Source organism: Mustela erminea, chromosome 7 (genome assembly GCF_009829155.1).
Source record: "Mustela erminea isolate mMusErm1 chromosome 7, mMusErm1.Pri, whole genome shotgun sequence".
In the NCBI taxonomy this organism is placed as follows: domain Eukaryota; kingdom Metazoa; phylum Chordata; class Mammalia; order Carnivora; family Mustelidae; genus Mustela; species Mustela erminea.
In genome coordinates, this window is record NC_045620.1 from 75,028,870 (window position 1) to 75,047,150 (window position 18,281).

At 50.6% G+C, this 18,281-nt stretch overlaps 1 protein-coding gene and 1 long non-coding RNA gene across 7 annotated transcripts in view; one reads left to right on the top strand and one right to left on the bottom strand.

Moving 5' to 3' along the window:
* The window catches only part of EML6 (EMAP like 6), a 277,855-nt gene that overhangs the window by 257,585 nt on the left and 1,989 nt on the right, over nucleotides 1-18,281 (top strand). For 2 of the 5 annotated variants that reach the window (XM_032352130.1, XM_032352131.1), the window contains 14 exons: nucleotides 841-888; nucleotides 978-1,107; nucleotides 2,522-2,620; nucleotides 3,260-3,280; nucleotides 3,634-3,807; nucleotides 7,893-8,101; nucleotides 8,906-9,063; nucleotides 9,701-9,815; nucleotides 11,399-11,587; nucleotides 12,952-13,124; nucleotides 13,541-13,703; nucleotides 15,250-15,353; nucleotides 16,063-16,216; nucleotides 16,638-16,738. In XM_032352130.1, the coding sequence (XP_032208021.1) occupies nucleotides 841-888; nucleotides 978-1,107; nucleotides 2,522-2,620; nucleotides 3,260-3,280; nucleotides 3,634-3,807; nucleotides 7,893-8,101; nucleotides 8,906-9,063; nucleotides 9,701-9,815; nucleotides 11,399-11,587; nucleotides 12,952-13,124; nucleotides 13,541-13,703; nucleotides 15,250-15,353; nucleotides 16,063-16,216; nucleotides 16,638-16,738 (1,838 nt within the window). The remainder of the gene's footprint in view (nucleotides 1-840; nucleotides 889-977; nucleotides 1,108-2,521; nucleotides 2,621-3,259; nucleotides 3,281-3,633; nucleotides 3,808-7,892; nucleotides 8,102-8,905; nucleotides 9,064-9,700; nucleotides 9,816-11,398; nucleotides 11,588-12,951; nucleotides 13,125-13,540; nucleotides 13,704-15,249; nucleotides 15,354-16,062; nucleotides 16,217-16,637; nucleotides 16,739-18,281) is intronic. The other 3 variants (XM_032352134.1, XM_032352135.1, XM_032352133.1) reach the window with 2 other exon arrangements.
* Nucleotides 9,810-13,547, bottom strand: LOC116595584. 2 transcript variants are annotated; one of them, XR_004287750.1, is made up of 5 exons: nucleotides 13,516-13,547; nucleotides 13,317-13,394; nucleotides 12,339-13,079; nucleotides 11,258-11,377; nucleotides 9,810-10,849 (listed from the first exon to the last, which is right to left on the bottom strand). It is a non-coding gene; the product is annotated as an uncharacterized LOC116595584 (long non-coding RNA). The 2 variants fall into 2 exon arrangements; XR_004287749.1 differs by having other exon boundaries at nucleotides 13,317-13,545.

An 18,281-nucleotide genomic window follows, 5' to 3' on the forward strand; every position in this document is an offset into this window, starting at 1 on the left:
GGGCTCTCTAGGCAAGAGAGATTTCAAAAAGTAAAATCATAAAGATAGGAAAGCTCATGATAAGTGGGCTAAATAGAAATTCAGCTGGACCAAGGGGCACAGGGCTTGTGTGAGTGGGGTAACTATGCCAGCTTAGGAATTTGAGCTTCATCCCACAGGCAGTGAAAGTCAGTGAATGTTCTGGAGTAAGGAGGGGTTATGGTATTTTAGGACAATTAATCTGATGTTTGCAACTGATGAGCTTTAGAGAGAGAGGTCAGGGAACCTAGAATCAGGGGACATAGAGAAAGGGACCCACAGCTTCTTACTCTTGTGTCCCACCGCCCCCAGCACCGCACCTGGCACAGAAGAGCTGCCAACAGTACGTGTGCATGTCAAATTGCATTAATAACTGATCTGATCTTAATCAGCCACTGCTCTTTGTCACGGAAGACGAGATGAAAAGAAGAAAAAGACTATAAACCCAGAACAGTATCTGGTTGTTGAAAAAAAATGCAAATGATGTAGAAACCTTGTAGGGCAAGCACCAGGCAACAGAAGGAGCATGGCATTTGCCTGGATATTCTGCTCTGCCAGGCCTAGTGGTGTTTGTGGGAATCAAAGCAAACCCCTGGGCCACCATTCTGCACCCTCCACCACCATAAAGAGTGCCTGCCAAGGCACAGACACAAAACTTCCAGGGGACCTTTGTAGGACATCAAATCAGTAAGCCTGGACTCACCTGGAGAGCCTGGAAGCTTATCTAGCCTATTCAGAAAACTCCCTGTAACTCTATATGTGAGCCTTGTCCCCCAGCCTTTCAGGGAACTAAAGAAAGGGCTGCGTTTTCTCTTTCGCTAGACCAGAAGCCAGAGTTGGCTGTCTAACCAGCCGAGTGGTTCCCATGAGGTAAGGGACTGGCTGCCCCCGGAGCGTGGGCCTGTGGCCCTGCCCCTGCTCCCTCTGAGAGCCGCTGTCATCTGTGTGTGGGAATGTAGGAGCTGGCTCTCGACCACGTGTTTGGCTACAGGGGGTTCGACTGTCGCAACAACCTGCATTACCTGAATGACGGCGCGGACATCATCTTCCACACGGCGGCGGCCGGCGTGCTGCAGAACCTCTCCACAGGTAACGCGGCCCCGGGGTTCCCTGTGAGGGCCTGTGAGGCTCTGCTTCCCGCCCTGCCTGCCTCCCCCTCTCTTGAGATGCCCAGAAGCGGGTGTGATCTCTGCCTGTGGGAACCTGTCTTCTTAATTTCTGACTGGAATCCCTTGGTCCTAGAAAGTGTGGAGGGCCATGTTCAAAGGTCAAAGCCCTCTTCCTTTCTAACAACACCCTGCTCTCAGCCCTTGGAGGGAGGTGTCCACGTTTCCATCAGCTGCTCAGAGGCTGGGAGGGATGGACAGGAGCCAGAAAGAGGGTGTGGGGAGTGGAGAAATTCCTTGCAGCCAGTTACCAAGAACAGAGCCCAGGGGAAATTTGCTCATTAATTTTTCACAGTGACCAAGTGTTTTTAGCAGCTTGGGTTTTTAAGTTTGGCTTGCTTTGACTGGTTAGCCAGAAGAAAGAGAACTCTTAAAGCATTAACAAAACACCCCAAATGTCCCTTCACTGTAGGATGACTCAGGTTAAACAAATAGTTGAAAAAGAAATACCGCAAGCCAAAAAAAAGTATTCAGAAATTAATTTGACACCCATTAATTTGCCAACAGATTTAAACATGTTCACCTCTTGCCTTATTTGCTTCGTATCTTAAAACAGATCCCCTTTCTTTTTTCAAATGTTTATGCTCCTTCCCAAGTCTGTGTACTTGTTTGTCATACATTTTTTGACAAAGTCACTGAGCACATAACGATTTGTCTTTTATGGGGAGGAGGGCCTTGAAATTTTCTATATGTTTTCTCTTTTTTGTGTAGCCACGTATTATCATTTTTGTAGCAATGTGCTATTTCTTTGCCTACTGGTGCTGCTGTTTATCTCTTAGTTCTTGGGCCTTTGGATGGATTTATAGTGGCCACCTTGGAAGTGGCCATTTGCCACAGTCCATCGATGAGGACATATTTCTTGTTCGTTCTTCTACCTGCTGTGACATACATTGAGTGAGGGCATGAGGGGGTGAAGACCTCACCTGTGCCATTTGAGAAAGGAGGATTTGGAAGAGAGTCCCTAAGTATTTTCCTATTCCATAGCCTTCCTTTCAGATGAGTAAGTGGTGCCATTTTGCAAAGTTAGGTGGTATCTCTGTTACCATTTTGGACCCTGGAAACCTTGCACTTGGACTGAGCTCCAGACCCCCACAGATAGCGGGAAGGGTTGCAGGGGAGCCAGCAGGTGCTAGAGAATAGACCCCAGCTCTTCTGCCCGGCCTGGAACAGAATATGTAATGTGAAAATGGTCTTCCAGCTCCCCAGGCAGGATTCTAAAATCGACAACTTGGGGCCTTCGTCGCTTACTTTTACAAGGCATTTGCAGGCCTACACAATGTTTTGAGGTTGCCCTGAGAGGTCTGTACCCCCACTTACCCTCCTGTATCTGCCCCTAGGGAGCCAGAGCTTCTACCTGGAGCACACGGACGACATCCTCTGCCTCACAGTGAACCAGCACCCCAAGTACAGGAACGTGGTGGCCACCAGCCAGATAGGTAGGAGAGTCCTGCAGCTGCTGAGCTTTCCCCCAGCCTAGCAGAGACACTGCTTGATGGGCAGTTATCTGGAAAGGGAGCAGACGGTTTGCTGACACCTACCCATTGTCGATGTTGCTGGTATCTTTGGACCCCTGTATATTTCTGTGTCATGTGGGTTGAAATACCCAGTGATTGGTGATGCTGAGGGATCATAAAGTCAGACCAGAGCCTGATAATCCAAATAAACGGGTGCCCATATCCCTTTGGACTTGTGGGGGTAATTTTTCAGATGTCAAGAGGTGAGATAAAGAGCGCCCCCTCTGCAGCCTGGCACTGTGCTCGGCGAGGGTGGCTTGCAGTCTGTGTGCCTGGCTCTTTTGGACCCTGGGAAACTGCCAAGGACAAATGTGAACTGATTCACATTTGGGAGAAGTTGTGTTGTATGTGTGTGTTGTTGTTGTTTTTAACTTTGTCATGTCGAAGGCAGTTTTTATAAACACCTCCTTCTGCTTGTATTCATTGAACTCATGTCCATTTTTAAGTTTAATGTGGAGCTTCCCGATGCTGCTGCTAAGTGCCTCACTTATAGAAACGTGACTTACTTTAGCTGTTGTCTTCCCTTGACGCTTCCTCATTGCCATTGTCCACCCAACGCAGTTGATAAGACCGAGACCCCAGGTAAGGCTGCTCCCCTGTGAGTAGTTGGAATCTGCACAGCGGAATCATGTCACTGTCGCGTTTGCTGATTGTATCTGGCGAAACTGCAGATACAGATCGCTGAGCTCACCAGTTTCCTCTGTATGAACCCCTCCACAACTGTGTGTGCTGGACACAGATACCCCCTAGGCCCCCGGCTCTAAAAGCACGGCAGCTGTGTCTTGTCTCACTGCTGGCCAGGTCAGGCTGTAGGTCTGTGAGGCCCAGTAACCATAACACCCTGAAGACCGGTCTTAAAAAGGGGGTGAACCTAAGCGTGGCCCCAGCCCCCCCGCTCTCCAGCCTCAGTTCTGTGTCATGCCTCACACATCCAGGGACGACGCCTTCAATCCACATCTGGGACGCCATGACCAAGCACACCCTCTCGATGCTGCGGTGCTTCCACTCGAAAGGGGTGAATTACATCAATTTCAGTGCCACCGGGAAGCTCCTGGTGTCGGTGGGAGTGGACCCAGAGCACACCATCACCGTCTGGCGTTGGCAAGAAGGTAAAAGGAGCTAGGCCGTCTGTCTGTTGGGGAGGCCTGCTTATGGTGTGTGTGGGGCTCAAACCTCCACAGGCCTCACTCCAAAGCCCACGTGGGCACTGCTGCTGGGTTGGCAGAAACCAGGGTCTCTAGATCCCGGAGAAACTACCTGTCAGACCCCTGGGCCCCATGGCCAGGGCAGTCCTGGCCAGTCGAGGAAGGGTCTGTGGGTACTCTCTGCTGGCAGCCTTCCTCCTCAGGTGGAAGACCGTGGCCGCCTCCATCTCGGTCCTAACTCCCTTCCCACCAAAATGTCCATGTCCTTGACAGTCCCTCCGTGACCTCTAGATCCCACTGCAGCCTTGTCACCCTGGTTGCCTTATTACAGGAACTGGGGCACAATTTTACCACTGTGGGCTCAGAAACACTTTTTAAAAATTTTTTTATTTTTTTATTTTTTTTGCATTTTTAACTCTTTTGAAATGGGGATTCACCTTATAATCAAGGTTTACATTTAATGTAGTAGGATTTCTTTCTTGCCTTTCCCCAACACACACACGCACATACACACAGGCTGCTACTAAATTTATGTTCATGTTAGAATCAAAGATGTGCAATCTTTCAAGTGTATTCTCAGGTTGGCAGAACAGATCCAATTAGCTAGGACATTAATGAGGTCTGTCTCCAGCCCGGCAGCCTGTATCTGGGGCACGCTGAGCCAGGCACGCACAGAGGTGGCACTTCTCCAATTCAGGGCTTCTAGACGCTCATTATCTCAGCACCTCCCCATGGAGGGAGCTAGAAAGAGCTGGGAGCTAAGTTCCAATCCCTCCTGAGCCCCCATGTGAGAAAAAGAGGTTGGGAGCCTGCAGACTTTTATTTTTTAATTTTTTTTAATTGATAGAATTGTTCTCTGTCTTTATTATATCAATGCCAACATCCTGATTGTGACATTGTGTAGTTTTTTTAAAATGCCACCATGGTGATAAACTCACAAAGGATACATGGAATCTCTCTGCATTATTTCTTTTTTTTTTAAATTAACGTGTAACGTAGTATTTGCCACAGGGGTACAGGTCTGTGAATCATCAGGCTTACACACTTCACAGCACTCACCATAGCACATACCCTCCCCAATGTCGATAACCCAACCACATGTCTCCCTCCTGATGCGTCTTGTTTCATTTTTTCCTTCCCTACCCTCCAAACCCCCAACTCTGCCTCTCAAATTCTTCGTATCAGGGAGATCATATCATAATTGTCCTTCTCTGATTGACTTATTTCACTCAGCATAATACCCTCTGGTTCGATCCACGTCATTGCAAATGGCAAGATTTCATTTCTTTTGATGGCTGCAGACTTTTATGATGAGACTCGTTCATCTTATCCCGTCCATTTCTCATTTTCTTGTTCCTCAGTGCATTGTGTCCAAGTGGCCCCATAATCTATGTTTTGGGGATGCAGCTTCATTTCCTGTCATGTCGAGTTGTTCTTAAATAGCCTCAGCCCCCAATGAGACATTGAGGGTATTAAACAATAGACTCATAGCCTCATAGCATTGGAAGGACGTCCAGATCCCCCGCGTGGAGTCGTCCCTGCAGGTACCCGCCTGACAGGCCGACTCCCCTCCTCAGCTGAATACCAGCAGCCAGATGGTCCACGCCACTTCACAAGCAAGGCAGCCCACCCGCTGCAGGAAATATGTTATAAAGCCCTTTCTTGCGAGGGCCTGACATGTTTGATTATGCCTTTCTTCTGTAGCAGGAACGCTGCCGTCTGCAGCAGCCAAGACCAAGTCTGCCTAGTTCCTGGGAAGAGAGTCATCCTGTCGGGCCCCCCGGCACGCGGGCTGGTCTCTTAGTTCAGGCCCACTCTACTCCCTTCCGCCATCTGTCCCTCTGGGCTGCCCCTGCTCTGGCCCTGCCCCAGCCCGAATTCCTGCTCACCTGGGGTGCCTTCTGACCTCCAGATAGGGGACCGGGAGAGCCAGGACTTTGAAATAAGCATTTAAACATGATCCAGAGAAGCCTTCTCTTGGGGAACTTTCTCCCATGACTTTGTTGGAGTCAGCGCTTGGGTGTCTGCAGAAGGGCTCTGAGCAGTAAGAATATCTTATGTCTTACCAACCAGCAGCTCCTCTGAGCCAATTGTGTGTGGTTTTTCCTTCACTTCAAGTCCTGTTTACAGATGATACAGTTTTGAGGGCAGTTTATCTACATTTTTCTTAACATTAGAGAGCATATTATTTATTATTCTTTTGTTGGAGGACTGTTTTTGTGGAACTCAGGGTATGTGTGTGTGTGTAGTTAAGAAACAAAGTTGAGTACAAAATGAGCTTATTATATAAAATGCACGTTGTCAGGTCCTTGATACTTAGAACGTAGAAGCCAGGGCAAGGTGGGACACAGGCATCCCCACAATTAGAAGGGTCTGTGGAGTAAGACCAGAAAAAAAACAAACAGTGGCTTAGAAGAAGGTGCAAAGTAAAACAGCATTTCTCCCATGACTACAGAGAACAATTCTCTATCTCCCTGGCAGCCCGTGTGTATTGCTTCGGCTGTAATCCAGCCCTTCGAACCTTATTTCTGCTGGAGAAGGGAGAGTTGTTCGTGTTTTCCTATGACATGTAGTTTTTGTACTGATCGCTCACAATATATCTTTGTCCTGTAAGTGTTGCAAATGTTTTCTCCCGTTGTGGTATTTGTCTTTTAACTTAGTTTATGGTATCCTTGGGAACCGGAGTTCTCAAGCCTCCAAGCCCTAGGTAGGGAAGTACGTGTTTTTGAGACAGATGCCCTGAGCGGTACTGTGTGGTCTCCCCCTGCTGCTCCTGGGAAGGGCCTCCTCCTGGAGGGCGCAGCCGAGGGCCACAGGCCCAGCTGCACGAGAATCCAGCACCGCCACTCTGCTGGAGAGCCGTGTGACAAATAGACAGTGAAACAGGTAAAGAGAACTAAAAGTACACTTATGTGATGAGCCCTGAGAAATGTACAGAAGTGTGGAATCCATATACTGTACCCCTGACACTAATAGAACGTTGGCTGTTAACTGTACTGGAATTTTTTTTTTAAATGCTAAGTGAAGAGGAGGAAGAAAGTATACATGTGAGTAAACAGGAAGAGGAGATAATTAAGAGGAAATTGAAACTAAAACATTAAGAATAAATTTGAAGAAAATGGAAAGAAATGTAAATTAAAAATTAAAAACTCAAAGGCTGAAGAGCAATGATGAGGTAAAAACGGATGTGTGAGAGCTGGAGGCTGAGAGAAGCTGGCCGGTCTAGACCCGACGCGGGGAGAATGGCCACAGCACCCACCGACGCTCCCGGGACAGTTGCTGTGCCTAGCTTGGCTCTTGGGGCTTCACTTGTCCCAGACATTTTAATTCTCACAACACCTTCTAAAATGGGAGTGCTTATTATCCCCAAATTACAGATGAGCCAACTGAGGCACCAGGAGGTTCAAATAACTTTCCCAAAATTGCTCGAACAATAAATGGTGGAGCTTGGACTGTCTGAGGACAAATGTTAAAGCCCCGCATATGAGTCAAACACATAAACAGGGTTGAGGAAACAACTAGTAATTAAACGTAGAATTTTTAAACCCAAAAACCACGAAAGAAAAAGGAATGCGAAGGCCTTTTTTTTTTGAAGAACGTAAAAGCAGAGAATCTTGGGAAGAAATAAAGAACTGTCTAAAGGAATGGGAGTCTCCAGTTACATTCCCACTGCCAGTGGGTGGGAATCCTGTGGTGGGTTCGGAGATCAGAGGTGGGGAAATGAAGGGTGCCCTTTGCCCTTTCATCTGGAAGCTTCCACCCTGGGGCCATCCCTTCCTGCTGTGTTCATGGGTGCCTAGATGTGGCCTGTGGGGGTGGAGTGGGATGGGGGATTGTGTTAGCAGCACTGGTGCTCTGGAAATTTCCCAGCCTCTTTCTTTTCCACCTTGAGAGCAGTGTCTGAGGCTAGGCGGGTGCTGTCGAGGAAGAAGGAACATCTGCAGTGTTCCCTGGGCCTTGCTGGGTTGGAGCGCCGTCCTGAGCTGTGCTTCAGGGCCTGGCCAGAGTGTGGGAAGACGCCCCCTTATCAGAATCTCTCACCCATACAGGTGCCAAGGTTGCCAGCCGAGGGGGTCACCTGGAGCGCATCTTTGTGGTGGAATTTCGCCCCGACTCAGACACCCAATTTGTGTCTGTCGGGGTCAAACATATGAAATTCTGGACCCTGGCAGGCAGCGCCCTGCTTTACAAGAAGGGGGTCATCGGGTCCATGGAGGCTGCCAAGATGCAGACGATGCTCTCCGTGGCCTTCGGTGCTGTGAGTTCCAGCAAAAGCTTAATGAGAGGGGACCCTGACCCCTGGGCATGGGTATGAGGGGCACCTATAGGCACGAAGCTACAAAAAACAAGAAACCTACGTCCCCATTTTCTCCTTTATTGGCTCACTTGCAACCATTATTCCTTTTCCTTAGTATAGCCAGGTGAGCTGACTGTATTTTTCCCCTCAAAAATATTCATTCCAAAACGTAGGCCCCCCAGTCACTCAGGGCAGGAGCTTCATCATTGTAGAGGCAGACTGACTTGCAAGCCTGTCAGGCCCGGGTTAGGTGCAGAGGGCATGGGAATGATGCCCCCCTGGACAGCCTCCCGCTTCCCCCTAGCCTTCTTGTGCCACACATGTCCCAACCGACCCCTTGTGTGGGCTGTGCAGGCTCCTCTGGGGACATTCTGAAACCTAGCCAACTCTTGGTTCTGCACCTTGTTCACGAGCCCGGGAAAGTTTGGCTGGAGTCCTGCCCCATACCCCTTACTCTGTAGTCATCTGGGGATGTATCCACCCCAGGATGGAAGTTCATTTACATGCAGACGTGCACATGGGGAAGTCTAATGCCCCAAAGCAACTCAGGAAAGTGAATTTCAGGGCTGGGTGATTTTATCATAGGTGCCTCATGGTCATCTCCTGTCGAGTCTTTTGCCTTTCCTTAGCACAGAGGGTCAATTTGAGCGTGTGTTTGTGTTTCTCTAGCTCTGGTTCCCCAAGCAAGGAGCAGGTGGCTGGGAGGGGACCCTCTTGAGAGCGGCTACGAGTGTCCTGGTGTAGAAGGTGTCCCTTTGTTTACAGAACAACCTCACTTTCACGGGTGCCATCAATGGAGACGTCTACGTGTGGAAGGACCACTTCCTCATCCGGCTGGTGGCCAAGGCACACACAGGCCCCGTCTTCACAATGTACACGACCCTTCGGGATGGACTCATAGTGACTGGTGGCAAAGAGCGGCCGTAAGCTGAAACTCCTCTGGGGCAGCTGGTTTTCTCTTATTGTCTTATTGTCTTGGGAGAGAGTGCCAGAAGCACTGCCCACTGGGAGAGAATGCAAATTTTCATCCTCCCCTCTTTTCTTCTGCAGCAGGGAGATCAGTCTCCCCTTCCTCCAGGAGGGCCCTAGGTCAAAACTTTCAGAAGTATAGGTCAGAGGCGGGAAGAGGTGGTTTCATGGTCCACCGGGGCAGCTGTGCTGATCCCCACGTGTTCGTCTCCGTAGCTCCTTGGGGTACGGGAGGATGGGGAGGAGGGGAGCGAAGTTCCCGTGGGAACAGAGACGCGAGAGTGAAGCAGAAAAACAGAGAAGCATTTCCCTTCGTGTTTGATCAGATAACAACATGGTTTGACTTTTTGGACTACAATTCTCTTTCCTTCTACCTTAGCAGCCTTTGAAAGTATTCTAGGAAACCTGCCAGTCCAAAAGGTTGTAAACACCCATCGGTGGGGGTGGGGCCGAGAAAGAGGCCACCCTGGAGGGTCTGTCCTGCTGGGCCCCAGTGGTTGTGACCTTGATGTTGGAGCAGGGGGCCTAGGGTGTCACAGGCAAGTCTTAGGACGTGGCCCATCATGCTAAGTACCTCTTGATCCTTTTTAGGACCAAAGAAGGAGGTGCTGTGAAGCTGTGGGACCAGGAGATGAAGCGCTGCAGGGCCTTCCAGCTGGAGACGGGACAGCTGGTGGAGTGTGTGCGCTCTGTGTGCCGGGGCAAAGTGAGTGGGCTGGGCCGGTCTGCCCCGAGCTGTCTTCCTGGGGGCCAAGTGATAGTTGAGCCTGACACGTTCCCCGTGCTACATTGTTGAATCCTTAAAATGAGCCTCTGAGGTGGGACTTGCCCTGCTGGGGGGAGTTGTCTTAGCAGAATCCAACACTTCTGAGTAGTGTTGGCTGTGTGACCTTGGGTCCGTTACTTAGCCCCTCTGTTCTGGTACATGTGTTGTTGTGAGGATCACATGCATTATAATGCAGGGTGCCTTTCCTTATGCCTGCCTCATAGCCACATTCACTGGATGGTAGTTCCTGCTATTACAGATAATATTATTACTATAGGCTCAGAGATAGTCAATAATTTGTGTATGCCCACAGTTACATGGGCAGGAAGGGGGCAGGAAGGGGCCATCAAACTGTGACTCCAAGTCATGGCTTTTCAAGTCATACCTGGGCTGAGTATCAGAAACAACTACAGGGGTGGTTTTTTTGTTGTTGGTCTTGTGTTGTGTTTAAATAGGTATGTCCAGGCTCTTGCCCAGAGCTGACAAGTCAGAATCTTAGTCTTGATGTGTGGGTTCCTTTTCTCCTTTTCTTTTCTTTTTTTTTTTTTAATTCCCCAAGAAATTCTGAGGTCCTTGAAAATATATCTTAACCTCTGTTTTATACCCTGTGTTTATATTTTTGAATTTGAATTATTATCAGTCTAAGAACTTAGTTTCTAGAAGTTCCCCATAAAAAAGGGCAGACATGACTTGGAGTCTCCACAATTAGGAATTGAGAGCTTTGCTTTTAAATAGATCAATGGCAGTCATCCACTAGGGTAATGAGACATCTGGGAGGCTGAAGGCAGAGCGAGGCCCAGAATCTGGAGGTCATGTAGAGATGGTTTTTGTTCAGTGTGAGGGAGAGACGAGGAAGAACCTGAGCTGTTCAATGGCAGAAACTGGCTGCCAGGCTCTATAGTGAGCTTGCCGTCTGTGGAATGTCCTGGCAGAGACCCAGTGATGGAGAGCTCTGCTGATGCTCTCATCCATGGCTGAGGGGGAACAGGAAAAGTGAGGGGGTGACGAAAGGATAGACGATTGAGTTCACAACAGAACAGCCCGTCCCCTGGTAGTACCACTGCCACCAGAGCCAATCCCCTCGTTTGCTCTAATTGTGTTCTTAAGTTAGTTTTTAAAATCTGTATTTTAAAAGACTGTCCTTCTTTTTTACATATCTTCATCTATTTGTCTGCCCATTGAGCACCCACTAGATATTGAGTAGATGATGAAATTATTTCACTTTAAGTTGTGGCAAAGTAATAGATAACATAACAATTTACCCTTTTAGCCATTTTTAGGTGGGCTGTCCAGCGGTATTAAGTACATTCCCATTGCTGGGTAACCGTCACCCCCAGCCACCCATAGAAAGTTCTTTATCTCGTAGAATTGAAACCCTGTACCTATGAACTGCTCACGCTCCTTTCCCCTTCCGCCCAGCGCTTGGCAACCGCCATTGACTTTTCTCTGTGACTTGGACGAGTACGTCATAGGAGTGGGATCACACAGTATTTGTCTTCTTTCTAATGTTTTTATTGCAATAGGGAAAAATTTTAGTAGGAACCAAAGATGGAGAAATAATTGAAGTTGGTGAAAAAAATGCTGCTTCCAACATCCTAATTGATGGACACATGGAAGGGGAGATCTGGGGCCTGGCCACACACCCCTCCAAGGACATCTTCATCTCCGCCAGCAACGACGGCACAGCCCGCATCTGGGACCTGGCTGACAAGGTGAGGGGCCCTCTCTGCCTGGGCTCGGATGCCCGCAGGTGGGTCTGGCCGGAGCCTGGAGGGAGGTGAGGTTTGGCCAGGGTCAGGCCAGAGATGGGGGACATGGCAGGTCAGCGATTAAGTTAGGAAGCCTAATAACGAAAGGGCCACCCCCACACACCCAGTGCAGCGATGGGTAGCTGCATATCCATCCATAGCTATAGTAGAGGAATAAGCTGAAAATTACTTTTCTCTTGTAGAAAGTCCACAAAACCTTAAAAATAAAGAGATATGTCTCTCCTGGAAGGGAAGACTAAAAATGATTTGAAACATCTGATGTTCCCAAATGGAACATGTCAATCAAAATCCCACCAAAGTTCCTCTTGGAGCTTGGGGGAAAAAATTAAAATAAAAAAATTCATCTTGAGTAAAAAAACAGCAGAGTAGTCGGGGTGGGGGATTATTGTTACCAAATCTTATCTGGTATTAAAACAAGTAGTTAGGGGCACGTGGGAAGCTCAGTGGGTTAAGCGTCCCTCTCTTGCTTTTGGCTCAGATCGTGATCCTCCGGTGGTGGGACTGAGCCTCACACTGGGCTCTGTGCCAGGCGTGGACTCTGCTTGGAGTTCTCTCTCTCTCTCTCTCCCTCTGCCCCTCTCCCCCCGCCCTCCCTGTGCCTCCCCCCACCCCCGCCAGCTTGCTCACACGCTTTGTCTCTTTCTCACTCTCAAAAATTTTTAAAAATTAAAAAATAAGTAAAACAAGTACTTACGTTCTAAAAACTACAACAGCTGGGCTCATCACAAAATAGCCAGTCAACATTTCCTATTTTTGGCATAAGGATGAAAGAACGGGTATGCCAGAGCCGAACCATGGCCGTTCTGGTCACGTTAAGGGTCATAATTACTCGGCTGAGCAGTGTCGGCGCCTTCTTTCCGAGGGGACACGCGGGAGTTACTGCCGCAGCCGCGCTGGCTAGTGACAGCCAGGATTCGGGATTCGAACCGCCAGGCGCCGAAGCTCCAACTCTCCTCCCTGAGCAGGACGGGGGCCAGTCGGAGCCCGCGGGGCCGGTTGCTCCGAAGGCGACCAGGCTCACGGCTCACCGGCACCCTTGGGCAGAGCTGCGGCGCCCTGCGGAGCCCACGGCACCGCCACCCAGGCCCCTTAGGGAAGAATTCACCCAGCGCTGCCCTGACGCGTGTTGTCTCCCGGGCTGTTCTGCTTCGGGCATGCTGGCCGCCTCGGCTTCTCGAAGGCGCAGGAGGTCCAGAGGCCCCGCAGCGGCAGGGGCAGCCCAAGCGCGCCGGCCTGGGGGCGGGCTTCCCTGGGGAGACCAGCCCAGGCGGCGGGGGCTCAGGGCAAGTTCCTCTGTGTCCACGCAGAAGCTGCTTAACAAGGTGAACCTGGGCCACGCGGCCAGGTGTGCAGCCTACAGCCCCGATGGGGAGATGGTGGCCATCGGCATGAAGAATGGCGAGTTCGTCATCTTGCTGGTGAACAGCCTCAAAGTCTGGGGGAAGAAACGAGACCGGAAATCTGCTATCCAAGATATCAGGTACATAGCAGGTGGTCTGGGCAGGGAGAATGGCGAATGGCGTTTCCCACTCTGGAAGGGGCAGGGCTGGGCTGGAGAGCCGGTTGGGAGGGGGACCCTTTCAGCGCCGGCTGTGACAGGAGACTCCCAGGTGAGCCCTCAGCCATGTCTTTGCTAACTACCATGGGGGCTTTTACCGAGTAAAAACCATACATGCCATGCCCTGCTACCTAAGACTGCATCCGTTTCCTTCCTGCCATGGGAGTGGACCCAGAGAAAGTGCTGAATTCCCTAGAATGTCAGAGAAGGTAGCTGTGAGTCAGGAAGGGAGAGCTCGCTTCCTGGGAACCTGGGAGGCCCCTCCCAGCGCAGACCTCACGCCTGACCAGCCCGGACAGCCCTTCTCACTGACCATGCTCTCGGATTGCCATTTCTAGAATCAGCCCAGACAGCAGATTCTTAGCCGTTGGTTCTTCAGAACACACAGTTGACTTCTATGACCTCACTCAAGGCACAAGCCTGAATCGCATTGGCTACTGCAAAGATATTCCAAGTTTTGTCATCCAGATGGATTTTTCGGCGGATGGCAGATATATCCAGGTATGTTCCAGCCTTGCTGCTCTCCAGGGCAACCAATAATAATAATAATAATAATAATAATGGTAATAATAATAGTAGTAGTAGTAGTAGTAGTAGTACTAATACTAATAATATCGGCAACAGCAACGACGGTGGTGGCTTATGGTAGCTGAGTGCCTCTGCGCTGGGCTGTGCCCTGACTTCCTCTCCACAGGAACCCCCTCTGCCCTGTTACTTTCCCCCAACTTTATTAAGGAAAGGCCAGAGGCCTAGAGAATTTAAGAATGTTGAAGGACTAGAGTTTTAAGAAGTAGTGTCCTTCAGTAAGAAGTGCAGACAGCAGAAGCCCTAATCCACTTCTCCCCCCAAGCCCTGTGGCTTCTTGTCTCTATTCATTTCAGTTCCACCTCTGGGGTAGCGTGGCCCGTCCACACTGGGGACCTGAGCTCTGGGCCTGGAGTGGAGGCTCCTCGTTCTCCTGGGGGAACAGACGGGTGGGAAGGGCTGAAGAGAGGCCTCACCTTTGGGACTCAGAGCTGAAAAGAGAATGGTGTCTTAGCCAGCACTCTGGACAAACATTAGGTGTTAGGGAGCTGGCCTGGAGTGGACACCTGCCGTGAAATGAGAGGGGACCCATCCGTCGTTGGAGCGTCTACTGGACCAGGCGCCGTGTTAGGCTTTCGGGTGGACAGAGTGGGCCTGCTCCCAGCTCTCCTGGAGCTTGCCCCGTAATGGAGAAGAAAAGCGGTACACAGATCATCACCAAATATACGTATAATTACAAATCGTGATTATGTGCTGGGAAGAAAAAGTATGGGGTGCTGTGGGAGCATTTCATAGGCGCCGAATTTAGATTCACTTCCTCGCCACACAAGTGATATTTAGGCTGAGGTCTGTGGGATGTGGAGGAGTTAGCCAACAAAGAGAGGCGGGAACGTGTTTCCGGGCCATCTGTATGAAGGCCCTGAGGCGGGGAAGATCTCGGCACATTCCGTGAACAGCACAAAAACCCAGGGTGGCCAGGCTAGAGACACCGCAGGGGTAGAAGGGGCTGCAGATTTTCTGGAAGATGGTTCTCTCCCCCAGACTATTCCCATAGAAGAAAGGGTCAGGTCCTAGATGCTTTAGAAATCATCCACGTCAGTTGCTGTCCATGAGAAAACTCGCCCATCTCTGTCCCAAAGGACCTGTTTCTCAGAACAGGGATTCCCAAACTTGGAGCATCAGACATCCTCTGGAGGCTTGGTTAAAACAGATTGCTGGACCCCACTCTCCAAGTGTCGGGTGCAGGCACCCAGGAGTATGTATTTCCAACAGTTTTCTAGATGCTGCTACTGGTCAGAAACCACATTTGGGGAACCACCGCCTTAGGACTTGGAAAAAAAGCCAGAAAATGAATGGGAAAATGTCCTTCCTGCTCATGTGAATTTTGCTGCAGGTTGACCATGGGCTTTGCAGCCTCAGGCTGAACTTGGATTTGTTGAAAAGCTGTTGAAAAGTCCTGGGGAAAGGGGAGTCCTTTGAACTGGAGAGATGGTTGATGGACAAGGTTGCCTTCTGCTTACAGGTGTCGACAGGGGCCTATAAGCGCCAGGTGCATGAGGTCCCCCTGGGAAAGCAGGTCACTGAAGCCACGGTCATCGAGAAGATCACCTGGGCCTCCTGGACAAGGTGACTAGAGGAAAACACTTCTTAAGGAGAAGGTCACAAGGGTGTCTCTTGTGCTAGGCTCCATCTCCAAGTTGGCTTATGGCCAGGATGTGAAGAAGCTCACAGATGGAGATGTCTTGTCTTTGAGGGTGGGGGTGGTTGTTGGCAGAAGGCTTCTAGGGGCCAGTGCTTTGTTCCGACTGGGGCTTTTGAAATGCAAAGTACCTCCTTTTGCATAATCTTCCCAGGGCCCCACCTCAACCAACAAGTGCCATGGGAAATGGTCTTCCAGCTCCTGGTTTAGGGCCTCCCCCCAGCTCCACAGCTCACTCTGTCATGCAACACCCGGAGGCCCTCCAGTCACCAGCAGGCACTGGGCAGCCACCAAGGCCACTTAAGCTGAGGAGGAGGGCCTTGGCAGTTCAAGGGAAGGGACGCCACCAGGCTGTGAGCTTGAAGGTGCCCCAGCAGGCCCCCAGTCAGGAAGGACTAGAGGGGCCAGGGAGAGAATCAAAGATGGGTAACTTTCCTTTTGGGATGGAAGGGACTGCAGCAGAGCAGAACAGTTAAGAATGAAGGTAAGTGCACAGAGCGGGAGGAGACAGAAGAGCCACATGGACATAGCGAATAATGCCAAATAGGCCTCTCTCCCTCTTATCCCTGGGAGAGGATGCTTGACTCCCGGAAGCCTTTCCTCTGTCTCCTCTCACACTTCTGCTTGTTCAAATAGCATTCTGGGGGATGAAGTCATTGGCATCTGGCCACGAAATGCAGACAAGGCTGACGTCAACTGCGCTTGTGTGACCCATGCTGGCCTCAACATTGTCACCGGAGATGACTTTGGGCTAGTGAAGCTCTTTGATTTTCCATGCACAGAGAAATTTGTGAGTCTTCTCTGGCGTGCCCCCCCCACCCCCCCGCACTGCCTCCAGGCTCTTTCCTTCTGCAGGCTACAGGCAGTGCGGGCCGCACTCAGACAGCTTTCTAGGACCTAGAATAAGAGGAAACTTGTTCCGGCCCTGTAGAGATTTGGTGACCCCTAACTGTTTCACCTCCCTCTGGAGGGGAGGGCCTGGAAGCCTGGGGGTGGGGAGAGGAGGATGAAAGGTGTACAAATCGTCCACCTTGGGCAACAATGGAAGGGAAAGCCAGTCGGCGAAAGACTGGCTAACAGAGATGTCCAGGCCAAATGGGAATGACAGGAGTGCAGATGATTCTCGAGGGGAGATGGGAGTCCTGGAAGTGGTCTGTGGTTGCTGGGAGGGGCAGAGTCTCTCAGCTGTCTCTGTTCACTTTTGCTCACAGGCCAAACATAAGCGTTACTTTGGCCACTCTGCTCACGTGACGAACATCCGTTTCTCTCATGATGACAAGTATGTGGTCAGCACTGGAGGAGATGACTGCAGGTAGGACCCTGACGGACCTGGCTCGGACTCTCCGGGCCTGGCTGGTACTCTGTCTCCCCGTCCCCACATCAGGTGTCCTGGGGGTCAGCTCAGCATCTCCCAGGATCACAGGGAGGGGCTGCCATCCTAATGAAGACAAAGACTTTTCAAGTATGGTCTTTAGTCTCTGATGACTCCCAACCCAAAACTCCAACCCTAGTGGAGCTATCTGGGGCTTGGTGAGAAGGGGAGGGCACAGGTGTTACTCCAAGCGCTGCTGTGTAGAAGGGAATGAGTGGGGGTTGGTGGGGGTGAGGGGCCCAAGATGGCTGCTTTGGGGACAGTCCACGGCATCCTTGCGTATGATCCGTAGGTCTTTTAACTCCTAACTTCAGACTGATCGTCAGAGTTCTTAAGACGATTCATCCCCAACCAAGAGATGTTTAAAAATAGTAGCAAGCCTCAGTCACCCTGAGAAACACGGGTGTTCCCTGATTCTACATGAGATCAGATGAGAATTGAAGCCATTAGGCCCAGTGCTAGTTAGCAGCAGCAGTACCTCAGCCAGCTGTTTGGACAGGGCTGCTTTTGACCTTAACTGCTGCTCGGCGTAAGACAGGTCCAGGGTTGTGAGGCACGACTGGCCTCCCAGTGATTTGGAAGGACCCCTGCCAGCCTGCTCCAGAGACTTCAGCCTCTGCAGCATTTCCAAGTCCCCTTCCTCTTGTCCCTCCAAGGGCATTCCTTATTTGGATTGTGGATGAGCAGGATGAGGTTGTCCCTACACCTCATTCTTCACCTCTACCATAGTTGAAGGGCTTTACGGCAACATGAATTTTGGTTTCATTTCAGCCTAAGCAAAACTCTTGTTAGGGGGGAAGGGGGATAAAGAAGAAATACCGCAATCCAGCTATTTGTAGTGGTCTGAGAGGTTGTGGAAGAGGCACCTGTGGTGAATGTCAACCCAGTTCCTATCCGCAAGGGTGGTGCCAAAAGCGGCCCCCAAAGATGCTCTCTGATGGCCTGTGGGAGGGTACGGTCTCCGGCTGGCGGTGCCACCAGCGGCTGGCACGGAGTGCCCTTGTGGTCACCCTGCCAGCCGCTCCCTGCCGAGTGGAAACACCCACTGAGAACCACACCCGCCCGACCAGGAGCAGGCTAGCGCTCAGAAGACTAAGTGAACTGGCCACCCCGGTGTGGGAGTGCTGAGGCGCCTGCTGACTGCTCTGAAAGGCTTGGAAGTAACCCGTAGAATGCAGGACCCCTGGGCCTTTGTCGCCACGGGAGCTGTTCCGATCCCTGGCTCTCCTACACACTAGAAAGGGCTCTCCTACTCAAGTGGACTGATAAAACCTTGTCAGTAGGAACATAAGAGATAGCGTCAAGTTGCCGAAAGTCCTTACATTCAGCACACTTGGGCTGTCGAAAGAGTCAAGCCAAACAAAATACAATAAGCCATTTTTAAAAAGCAGATCTTTAATTGGTGGCAAGATCCCTGGTTTGTCTTTAGAAATTGAAATCATGATGCCCAGTACATCCCCTGAGCTCGACTCTGGAGCCCTTG